We start from the raw sequence: 12566 nt of genomic DNA on the forward strand, positions 1-12566 counted from the left end.
AACCGCCGCTTTGGCCCCCATCGAGTTCGCCCCTTCGAGTTCGCCCCTAACTTATGCCGTGTTCGCCCCCACACTTTTCGAGTTCGACCCCGCCAAGTTGAGCTCGCCCCCAGATTGAGTAATGTCTATGTTTTTTTTTTTTCGAAAATTGCAAACAAGTTAGAACCGAGACAAGTTTTGAATTTTAGTTGACTGACGGCTATTTTGAAAGTTTATAAGTGCGTGGGGGCTGGGGCGATCGAAAACATCTATGCTAGCACTTTCGTTGGTCATGACTTTTATGAATTGGGTGGCTCCTAAAGGAGCCGTTTTTGAATTTGTCACAGAGTTGGATGAAGGACGCCAAGCGGATGTTGCGTTTCTGGATTTCTCCAAGGCTTTTGACAGAGTAAATCATTCAATTCTACTACAAAAGCTCTGCAGTTTTGGAATTTCTGGTTCATTATTATTGTGGTGTGAAAGTTATCTGAGAAATCGTTGGCAAAGAGTTGTGTTAGATGGAGTCTCCTCTACCTGGTCAGCGGTTACTTCTGGAGTCCCACAAGGCTCCATATTGGGGCCGTTATTCTTCGTAATATCTACAAGTGATTTGCCCGACCCAGTTCTCCCCGGAAATGCTATAGCGCTATACGCTGACGACTGCACTGAAATGTTCAAGAATCGACGATGATGCTAGCGATCAATGTTTGTTTCAACAGGACCTAGATAATCTTTATCAGTCGGGTATTCGCAATTCTATGGACTTTAATGTCAAAAAATGTAAAATCATGAGAATAACAAAGAGAAAACAACCTTATGTCCCTGATTTTTCCTTGGATAACTCCATCTTGGAAGAAGTTAAAGAATTCAAAGACTTGGGGTTGACAACTGCTAAACACTTGAATTGGAATTCGCACATATTGATATTATTGTGTCCAAAGCAAACAGAATGCTAGGGCTAATCAAAAGAACATGCAGAGGACTGGATGACTCAAACACGCTGAGAGCTCTCTACTGCGCATTGGTACGATCAAATGTTGAATACTGCTTTGTGGTATGGTCACCCTACACCAAAAAGAACAGAGAAAAGCTTGAAAAAGTACAAAAAAGCCTGGGGAGCAACCAAATTCATATTAAAGACTGAGGACAATTATGAGGCTCGTCTAAAGAAGTTGAATTTGATGTCATTAGAAAATAGAATATTTTTAGCTGACGTTACATTTTTATAGAAAGCCCTCAACGGAATTATTGACATTAATATTGACTCTTTTGTTGATTTTTAATTTTATTCGGATGCTGACCATTATTCATTTAGGAAATATGATAATTTATCTTTAAAGAAGAAATACGCAAGAACAAATCCTCTCAAATATAGTTTTTTTCACAGGATAGTTGATTCCTGGAATCTTTTGCCCTTTGATACTCGTAGAGCAGCAAGTGTAAATAGTTTTAAGGCAGGAGTTAAGAAGCATTTAGTGGAGAATATATCTAATTAATACATTCCGTGGAATTTTTATAATAATTACTTATATGTAATGTATTTTTAGCCTATTTAACTTTGGTGATCTGATTTCAGATGGGATCCTGGACTCCTTTACGGATCAGTATCCATATGGCATTTTTATTCTTTACGCTTGTACTTTATAACTTTATTTGTTTAAACTGAGCCATTAAATTGTAAATTGTAATAAATAAATAAAAATATGACTGCTGAAATGTGATTGGTTGTTCTGTGTTAGTCCTCCCTTCTCACTGGCCGAGAAGAAACTACTATTGGGAGCTAAAAAGAGTGGGATTAAATAGATTAAATCGCACTTCTGAGATGCAATCTCAAGTATCGCCAGTGTAAAACCAAGGAGATGTTTTGTAACGAGACAAAAGAGTTATGTATATTGAGTCCTGGCTGCATTTTGTGGCAGACATTTTGTTTCTTTACTTTAGTGTGGTACCCTCACCAAAAACACCCCATGGGAAAATCACGGGAGAAAAACACGAGAAGGTGGTGGGATGTCGGTTTGGAGTCGGGGAAGCCGAATGCCAGCCGAGCATGGGCCGGGCCACGAATGGATTTCGTATTTTTACGGCACAGCATTATGGGAAACATTAACTGCAGTAAAGATGGCGGCATCTCTGGCGCGTATTTCAAACAGATGAGCAGCTTTGAATCTTTAAGCGGTCGTCGCCGGCCTCTCAACGATTTTACCATGCCAAGAAACACCTGTGTTCCTGCTTCAACCAAGCGGAGAGGAAGCTTTAGCAAAGGTACATTGTTCAGAGTTAAATTAACAGTAGCTCCGAATCTGTATGGAACCAACGTAAACGCGAAACGCGGCCTGAGTTCTTTCTTAATTTTTTTTTTTTTTTTAACGTAGGCCTTTCATAACTATTCCATGGTGTTAAGAAAGTTTTAGACAATCTTTCATTTAATGGTTAAGGAAGATCTACGCGAAATTTTTTTCGCTGTTTGATCTGTTGGCAATGCTTTATCCAGTCTGACGTTTCTTATTTGTCCTGAATTCTAAACCATGGGGGTTCGGTTTTGACATCTTCACTCTGGTCACGTACAAGCTACGAACCCATGAAACAGATCTTTGTATCAGCTAGATTCCAACACAAATGAAATCTGTGAAATACGAATATTTGAGATCAACTTTGAAAATCAACTTTGAAAATCAACAGCTGACTATCTAAAGCATGTATTCTTTAGCACCACGCTGTCAAGTTGAATGGATTAGCGATGACAAGAATTGGCTATGATTACTTTCGCACCCTTGTTGGAGTTTTAAGATTTCACGATGTTCGCTTTGAAGTCATGATCCGTTCACATCACAAGCCGATGTTTTTCTCCCATTTAATTAATCGAAAACCTCACCCGAAGCACGAGTTTTTTAGTTGTTTGCGGGTGTTGTTAGCGTCTTAAAAGATGTCGACAAGGAAAATGAGCGTTCACTACCTGTAACACCAGCTGACCTAAATGAAGCAATCGTCTACACTTTGTCCGGATATATTTTCATCAAATTCAGTTTGATTCGTCGTTCAATGCTTGGAATTTAGGAGCTTAAGTAATTTTCCTTGGTAACGAGAATATTAAACTGCAATGGCACCAGATTCCCTTCCGTGAAGGTATGCAATTTTGAGTTAATAAAATTAAAAATCGTTTCGTGTTATTCCTCATTTCGTGTGCGGCTTTAAGTCACAACTTAGCATAAATTTTAATTATTGTTTGTGGCACACTAACTTTTTTCAATGAAAGTAAATCACATGGGCTACTTCCGAACAAAGGCTGCGTAATTGTGTTTGGCCATTTAGGGCAGAACTGTATTAACAAACGGAGTTGTATTTACTTTTTTAAGACTCTGTCTGAGTTTTTTTTTTTTTTTCTGTCTGAGTTTACTGTCTCCGGCCGGCCTTTCAACTTTCAGAGTCTTTCATAAACTTCTCATCGTGAATATGTGAACTCGCAAAGAGTATTCTCAAGTAACCCTTACATGTTTTTACCACCTCTCGGAAAACCTTCAGATGCAAATGAAATTTCCCGACGAATTGCATTTTAATTACAAACTACTCGATGTCATCACCATTAGCACTTTCAGTAAACAAACATGTATCTTTTTATGCATTTTTACACGTGTTGTCTACGGAAAGTTTTTTCTTTTTGAGCTTTTTTTTTGTCGGCGTATTGTAAAATCAGTTTTAAACTTGTTTTGGCGAGAACAGGGTCTCATCAGCGAAGGTTTTAGGCTAACAGCGAGCTTTTTGTAACAAAGTGTTTCAACTTCGCTGCTAGCTGCCAGCCTGTGAGTATCATTTATATTTCAAAATTTGGCGGAACTAACTGCTACAGTGATAATATAATTTGCCCCCCTAAGAACTCTAAAAACTGCCCGTCGTTAACTTATGCTAAACAGGGTTTGTTTACAAACCAGGCTTTCATCGTCAAAATGACTTTTCAAGTTGGGATATTATGCGGAAGTTCAAACCTTTCTCTATGGATTTATTTTAGAATCTATTTTTCCCGTCTCCCCCTGCGATTGGGAGCTTCTATTAGTTTCCGTTTTGAGGTAGATTGTAAAATTATGTTTTTCAGTTGGGCATTATTATCGAGGCGTTCTGTTAAGCTTAACTAAACTGATGCATTATTTTGAACGTTGCGAAACATGGTGTAGCACTACAATTTATAACATTTGACTAGTGTTGTTTTAATTTTACAACGAAGCACTTTCGAGCCTTTTGATGATACTGTTGGTTGCTTAGAAACATTCCTGGAGATCGCGGGCTCAGCTTTATGAGTTGCAATGTTGGGGAGCCTTGTCAGTTCTCTCTCAATAAAAATAAACATTTCTCGAAGTAACGGAACATTGACTTAACAAAATTTAGGTACTTCTTCTGGAAGGCCATTTGCTCCTTCAAGCAGCATGTCGAATTTTCTTTTTCAAACGTCCCTGCTTGATAACCAGAGCAGCTTCCAAAGGGCGCTAACTTGCTAATCTTGCTATAGTTTTTCCCGCCAAAATTAGCTCCCGCACGAACACCTTAACTCAGCTGTATATTTTTCTCGATGGTTCCCCTTGTTTTCTGAAAGTGAATGACATAAACAAATTTCCTCTCTGAGGAACTAGTTTCAGCCTTTGAAACTAAGCAGAGTTATGGTTTCAGCTGACTGTTTTTTTTTTATACAAAACTTACGTCAAAGTAAAATAATCATGAATAAAGGCTGAAAGTTTCTAAACACTGTGGTGCTGCGTCGGGGGGGGAGGGGGTAACAAGGTGATTTGGTTATATCAACTAAGTTGAAATTGTAAATTGGCCACCGTAACGAATAAAAGAGCTGACGTTTCGAGCGTTAGCCCTTCGTTCAGAGCAAGGGCTAACGCTTGAAACGTCAGCTTTTTTATTCGTTACGGTGGCCAATTTACAATTTCAACTTAGTTGATATAACCAAATTAAAATAATTCATGGTTTGTTTCGCCCACGATGCGAGAACACGCTTCAAATATGTCAGTTGACCCAGGGTTGTCAGAAATATGTCAGTTGACCGAAGGGCTAACGCTGGAAACGTTAGCTTTTGTAATCGTTTAATACGGTGGCCAATTTACCATTTCAACTTTGTTGATATATCCAAATTTTATAGGAAATTGAGATCACGTAATAGTTGTTTTTTTTCGCCCACGTCTGGGAAACACGTTTTACATGCGTTCATTAAAATGGGGCGAAGTAAATTCAATTCTTGTCACTACCTGCTCACCATCAAAGAAAAAAATCCAAATTTAGTCAATTATTTAATAAAACAGAGGAGAAAGGAAGGCGTCATTTTAGTAGATTTTGGAATTGTAAAATTAAAAGGTAGTTTTCATTTTTAAAATAAATACTACAACAATTTGTGTAGGCGATCTCACTTCATACAATAAAATGTTAAAGCACTTTCCTAACAACTTTTAAATGCCTCTCTATTACGTGGATGTAGTCAAAGGAAACGGTATTATGATAGACAAGCTGGCCACCGTAAACAGTTTCCAAGGTGAGCGTTGGTCCTTCGTCTGAGCGAAGGGCTAACGAATAGGGTTTACGGAGGGGTTTACATTATCAACTCGTTGATGAAACCCGGCTTCACCGACGCAGAACCCCAGTTTCGTTGGAAACTTACCCCGTTATTCGTATGATAATTAATTTAACCCAAGTATCATTATTTTAGACACAATCTTAAACAAACATGAACAAAATAGCGACAATTTTTAAGACAGCTAGTACAGTTAGTAGGTGTTTAAAAAGTAATCTTCGTCTTGAAATTTGTTCAAGATATATTTTCTTTGAAAAAAATGTTTGACACTCCTTTTTTGTGGCTTAGTAAGCTCGTGTGAATGCCAAATGCTGTGGTAAAATGGTCGAAAACTTTAACTAGGTTGTCGTGATAATTGAATTTAATTACAGCTTTCCTTGCATATCCACTCTCCAGCAGTTTTCAGTTTTAGGGCGTTCCATGATCTCATACCGGATACTAGAATTCCGTTTTGTTAAAATTCATTAAAACTCCGATAGTTTTTTTTTTTTTTTTTTTTTTTTAGCTCTCAGTATTTGACCAATGTACAGAAACCTTACTTTTTCTTGCGGAAGTTGCTGTCTGATCACTCTTACATGCAAAACAGTAAAACTGACCTTGACAAATGAACATTTGAAAAATCGAACGGGTTGTTTATCCGAAATTTACTTCACTAATGTCTCCCACGTTGTTGATTTAGTCAAAGTAGCTGTTTGTGCAAGGATTTAAGTTTTGAAAATATTTAAGACTCTTAGATGCTTAAGCTAACTCAATTAAAAATAAATCGATAGTTACCGCGTGTGATAACAGAGGAAAGAGTCTCTCTGTGTGTCGGTTTGTTCAACGAGACCACAAACCACGTGTTCCATTCAATAGTTTCGGCTGATCAGTTTCTCATTTCTCCTAAAACTATCGATAAAAGTCGTTTTAATAGGTCAGGAGAATAAGCAAACTCGTCAACGACGAAATAAGTTGTCGATCAAAAACATTCTTGAATCAAGATCAGAGGAAGAGCTGAATAAGTAAGACGAATTAATCCGTTAGTCCCAAGGAGTGATTGACTTTTAATTTCTCCTAGCAGTATCACCCTTAAATCAGAAGTGAAGATCACGAGAATCAAGGAATTGATCGCCAATTTAAGAAGCTCTTGATTGTCACAAATTTTTCCTTTTAGTATCAAAGGGACTGTAAAGAGGACAGTTTGGCGAATATTATTGCTAGTGTTAGGGTGTAAAGGATTCAGTTTCGATTTCACGACTGTGAAGTGAACAGAAAGTGAAAATGAACCGTCATTTGGGACAGAAATGTGATGCGGTTTGAATTCGTGATGCGGCAAAAACTTCTAATTTCCTCCTTGCGGTTTCAGTTCAAGATAGAATTATAGAGTTTTTCCGGTAATTTGCAGTATTGTTCTTGTTTATCGCGCCTACACACCCAGTTCCTTTTGTTCTTGAACGGCAGTTGATATTCAATTGATTTACGAGTTTACAGTCTGACTGAGAAGCATAAGAAGTGAAGTGTTAAATGTGTTTCGGTCAAGTCGTCTGGCAGTGAAGCAATATAACACACACGCTGCATAGAGAAGAGTTTTGTTCTTCAGGCCTAAACGTGTCCAGATGCCGACTGCACGAATGCATCTTCGAATCCAACGAACAAGATCCTCTTCTAGGGGTGAGTTCAGTTCGCTTTCAAATTGTTTTTTAAGACTTCAAGAAACACTGTTTCCGCCATGTTGGTGCGGTATATTTGTGGTTATCAGCTTCTTTACTATCGGAGATATTTGCAGTGTGTTTGTTGTTCAGTTTGCAGGCAGTGCAATCTAAGAACCAGTGTGTAATGATACTTTATCAGAGTGTAGTATTATAGGCTTTGTTGAAAATTTGAGTGTCTTCATCTCCAGTCTGTCGCCACCGAGTTGTTTAAGTTTCCGTTGTCGCCAGTTCGAAGAAGCACGCCGGTTTCCGTGACTCTGTCAGGAAACGGTGGAACTGGCCCAGTTACTCTAAAACATATAGTGCAAACGTTAAAAGAAAATAGCCCGCCTCTTTACGAGTTGAATTAAACATTACCAAAGTCGTCGAAGGAAGTTCGGTCAACAACTTCCTAAGGAACACCAATATTTAAATAGTACATGAGCAGTACTTGATGAGAAATATTTTTCTAATGTAAGGACGTTTCGTGTAGTCAAGTTTATCAGTTTATATTGTAAACTATTTCTATTCTCAGACGCCTTCTGATAAGTTATCCGGCTTCATGATTCAGTATTTAGGTCTTGCTGGGTCACTGGCGAGGGATAAAGTGTTCTTGTCGCGTTTGAAGAAACATCAATTATATTGTACATACGAAGGAGGGTGACTTAGTTTTCGCTAGATTGAACTCATTCCAATTTGATTTTAGTTAATACTTTTAGTTTTAAAAATTACAGTATGACACAAACGAATTGCTAATTTTCTGCTCGGTGTGTTTGAAATTATGTCCATATTGTGTAGCTTGTTAGTTTTCGTGCGCTGGATGGACCAGCTTTTGTTTTTAAATGTGCATTTATTTTATTAGAGAAACCGCACATTTAAGAAGTTGGAAAAAAACACAAAAAAACCCCAAAGCTGAACACTGCAGTTAGACCTAATGGAGGTTATAATTGGGTGACTTTTATCGCTGATGGCATTTTCTTGTTTTTTTTTCATTCGGCCCTCGAGGCATTTTTAGCTTTTGTATGCGTGAATGAATTTTATTGTTTCAGTCTCTGAAGTACTTCTCCCTTGTCTTTTGGTCGTGGTATTCGTTAAAGATCAAAGTAGATTAGAAAACGCATTTAAAATAGCTTGCGAGCACTGTGGGTCTGCTCGAAAGTTACATTAAAAAAAGTTAGAAACTTGTTTTAGCAATATGAGTTCAAGTACTGGCGCCGGTTGTTCGAAGGATGGATAACGCTATGCACTGGATAAATCTCTATCCAGTAAATAGCGCAGTACGTTTTGTTAACACTTATCCGCTGGATAGCGATTTATCCGTTGGATAGAGTTATCCGTCCTTTGAACAACTGGAGCCTGACATTTAAGAAACCATACTGATGGGCGGGGAGCATTCTTAAATTTTTTGAAGTATCAAACTTAACTCGACAAGATCAACTCTATTTTATTTCAGATAGCTGAGCAAATTTACCGCAACTTATTGAGCACGTAGCTGGTCATATTATCAACCCTACAAGCAGGCATGCGTAGCATTTTCCCGCGCTTCCAGGTTGCAACCCGTGCTAAATTTCTCGTGGATTTCTCGCTACATTAATGAGTCTCAATTTTAGTCGGAATTTCTTCGGGTTCTCGTATGAGCACGATACCTACTACAATACATGCATGGCAAAAAGTTGACTTGTTCCACCTTAGCAACCAGTTGTTCGGCCGCGTAAAGTTCAAATGTCCTGTAAGCCGGAAGTGTCAGATTCTCGTTGTATGTAGCCACAGGAAACCCGGTCTAAAAAGATATTGTTATAAAGGCTTTTTTGTTCGTCGCTTCCTCAGCCTGTGAAAGCTAAATCTCGAGTAACATGTACAATTTTAGCACAACGGGTTGTTCTTCTATAAAATATACCCAAGATGTTTCGAGTTTATCGTTAGCAATCCATGTTAGTTTTTCCTTCCCTTAGCGTTCTTTGCCATCTTCTTGGTTTATTAACGCCTGTTGTGTGTTTTTCTATCTTACTAAACTTATATTTTGTAGTCATTTCCAATCCATGTGAATCTTCTCCATCTTTGCTACTTCTTGGTTTGTTCTTGCCTCTTTTGTGTTTTTTTATCTTACTAAACTAATATTTTGTTGTGATTTGCAATCAATGTCAGTCTTCTCATTCCTCAACCATTCTCGTTTCTTTTCATCATTTCTACCCTAGCAAACGATCATTTCCAGGTGTTAATTTCTGTCCTGGGGCCCGTTTCTCGAAAGTCCCAGTAACTTAACGGACCCGTAGAGCTGTTCTGTTTTCATTCAAGATGAGAATTTCAAAAGTTTTGAAAATGATACAATAAAACTATCAACTTAAGAAACAAAAAGGACTGGTGTGTGTGCCAGAACCTCCTTTCCTATCCTTTAAATTTTGATTTTAAAACATGGCTTCGGGCCCCTTAAGTTACCGGGACTTTCGAGAAACCGGCTGAAGCCGGCAAACAGCCTATCAGCGGTCGCTCTTTCCGCCCATACTTATCTGAATTATTGGCGCCAGTGGAATCTCTTCGTCCCGCTGAAAGCGCTCAAAGGTTATCACGATGCTGGCAAAATTTAAACCTGAACCGCAGAGTTTAAGAGGTTTGGAATAGCACACTGGGTGTAGTCTAGAATTGTCACGCGAAAGTGAGAGGAAGGAATTTAAGAGTGGTGTTTTATGGTGAATTCCATTTGAATGTCCTCGAGATTGGGAAGAACTTTGTCATAAAGATTCGTTTGAAGTTGAGTCCGCGGCGGGGAGTTTCGGCGGAAATTTGTCAGAACGAAAGTATCAACAAATACAACAAACTTTTCAATTATTTGGCATCATAAAAAAAAGCACACTGACCAGGTGGCTCTCCGAAACGTTTTTCTCTCATCTAGTTATCCTATTCAGCTCACAGGATAATATTCTCAACATTTACTCTACGTGTTGCTGATAAAGATGGGATAGTCGTTTCATTTGAGTACTGTCAATGATTATGTTAGCTGTATGTCTCTTGCGGAAAAGTCGGATTAAATACTTAAAGCCAATACGTGACAGGCAAAGATAGAATCAGATAAACTCACTTGTCTTTAGCTTGGGAGAATGAAACAGTTTTAGAGTTCTTTGTCCTGCACCCTAATTGAGCCTTTGGTGAACAGCTAAGTTGTTAGAAACTGGTGTTTTTTTTTTTTTTTTTTTACCAAGTTCAGCGAAAGGATACATCTCTTTCGAGTTTCAGTGCCTGAAATACTCGATGCCTGTACGTGACAGTCGAAGATAGAAACAGATAAACTCACTGATAGAGTGTTCCGTCTCTAGCGCCCACAGCGAGCTTTGGGTGGAAATCTTAGCGGTTTCAAATGTGTTTCGTTTGACGACTGCGATAAATTTGCACCGGAAGGACGGACCATTTTAATCAAAAGAGGTATCGAGGAATGTATGTGGGTGTACATGACAGGATTCTCTATTTTATGAGATATTTCCCTGTGATGAGCAAAGATCGTAAAGGTACACAAGTGTCAAAACATTGCGAAAATGTCTATCCTTGAGGTGAAACATGCCCATAGCGCGCTAAAAAATTCGCGCACACCCTGTTTTTCAGTTTACCCAAGTAAAATACATGGGTGTCGACATATTAAATTCAAGCATTTTAATCCACTATTTTTATGTGACGACATTTCATATTGTCTAGTGACGCCAAGCTAAACCGACAACCCGTACGAAATGCGAATGACGCGGAAACGCTAAGGTTTGACGTGATTGGTTTGGGTTTGCACTTGATTGGCAGTTGATAAAATGTCAGGGGTTTCCTTTGACAAGTGTTGCGTAAAGAATTGCACAATAAGCTCGGTTTAGTCATGTCTCAAAAATCCCTCAAGATCGGAGAGCCGCCAAAGATAAAGGTCATTGAAAAATATTTTTAAAAAAGTTGAAAAGGTCACACAACCATTTCTGTTCGCTTTCATCGCGGATTGACTGTATATTTCATCGCTACTTTCATTTTTCTGGTGTTTCATTTTAAACGCCGTTTTCTTTTTCTAGGCATTTAAGACTTCATTTGTCAATGGTGTGTTGAAAGAGCTAATAAGTCATTTGGAATTAGGAGCACGTTAGAAACTCATTAATTCTGTTATTCCGCGCATTTATAAAGGAGCTTTCTTCGATGCGAATGTTTCTTGCTGTCAGGAAACAAAGTATACCAGCTTCTTCTATCCAGTCCAAAACAAGTTATTGTTGTGAGCAGTTTGAAGCGGAAGAAGAGATTAAAATTTCTCTCCCTAACTTCGTTTGTTCTATGTATTATTGACCACAAATGGCATTGGAATTAAAATTTGGCTAGTAAAATTACCGCATTTGGTCAGAAAAACCTTGAAATCAATTTACTTGAAGCTGTTTTTTTCTCATTCCGTTAAATTGAAACGCAGTGTTGGGACGAGACAGACAAGACCAGAAAACTATTCTATCGATTTTCGCTAGGGGTTCCTTAACTGATAATCCATTCTTAAACTGACGCTTGCATCGATCAGTGATATTAACCAATCAAGGCCATTTTTTCTCTCCTGACAGCCAGATAGATGCAATACTTAAGCTGCGCGCTTCCTGCGCTTGCATGGTACCTTGACTTTTTCCCGCGCTTTGTTCAGTGACAAGTTTTCAGGTTATGGTTGCTTGTTTCCCGCGCTTCGCACCAACTACCGGTGGCAGAATTTCCCGCGCTATTTCATGTTTTTGCCCGCTGAAACACTTTCGCGCTCTAACGGTGAGCTGTCTACAGTGTAGGTTTACATTTACATGTTATCCGGACTTGGTACCAGTTGTATAGTTTTCCGCGCTTGGCTCTACTCGAAGCGTCGCGGCCAGTCATGTTTAACAACTTCTCAGTGGTGCATGCCGAAAATGATGTGGACTTTTTCTTAGTGTTAGATTTCCTTGCTGTGGTAAAACTGTACATCTGTGCTTATGTAGTTGAGTTCAGAAGACTGGATTACACACATTACACGAAATCAAATTGATTGGCGAATTTTCCGAGGATTAGAAACCTTTTCAATGTTTAAACTGTTTAAGGGGCTGTATGGTACTTAACATTCTTACAAATATATCTTTGTAATCGAATTCAGCAAATCTTGACTTTAAATTAGGTATTTTTTGTTGTAGTAAGTTCATTTAATTATGATCGAAAGCCCTTCAAATGCGCCATCATACCCAAGGCAAAGAATTCTTACGTTTGTTCGCACGCTTCAAACTTCTGCGTTTTTACTGCCCCAGCAGAAAGAAATTATCGAACATAAGACAATTTCCCAAATGGCATGGTTAGAGAAGCAATCTCGTCCAAAAATAACAAGAACTGTGTTATATAACGATAGGTTC

The 12566-nt window shown here is 38.5% G+C and overlaps 1 protein-coding gene across 3 annotated transcripts in view; it reads left to right on the top strand.

Annotated features, from left to right (window-relative positions):
• Positions 1-2072: 2072 nt before the first annotated feature.
• The window catches only part of LOC111323477 (uncharacterized), a 33628-nt gene continuing 23134 nt past the window's right edge, over positions 2073-12566 (top strand). Inside the window, exon 1 of one of the 3 annotated variants that reach the window (XM_022926836.2) lies at positions 2073-2241. In XM_022926836.2, coding sequence (XP_022782571.2) covers positions 2073-2241 — 169 coding nt within the window. Of the gene's footprint in view, positions 2242-7013; positions 7187-12566 lie in introns of those variants that run through there. The other 2 variants (XM_022926840.2, XM_088740778.1) reach the window with 2 other exon arrangements.

Source organism: Stylophora pistillata, chromosome 12 (genome assembly GCF_964205215.1).
Source record: "Stylophora pistillata chromosome 12, jaStyPist1.2, whole genome shotgun sequence".
Classification (NCBI taxonomy): domain Eukaryota; kingdom Metazoa; phylum Cnidaria; class Anthozoa; order Scleractinia; family Pocilloporidae; genus Stylophora; species Stylophora pistillata.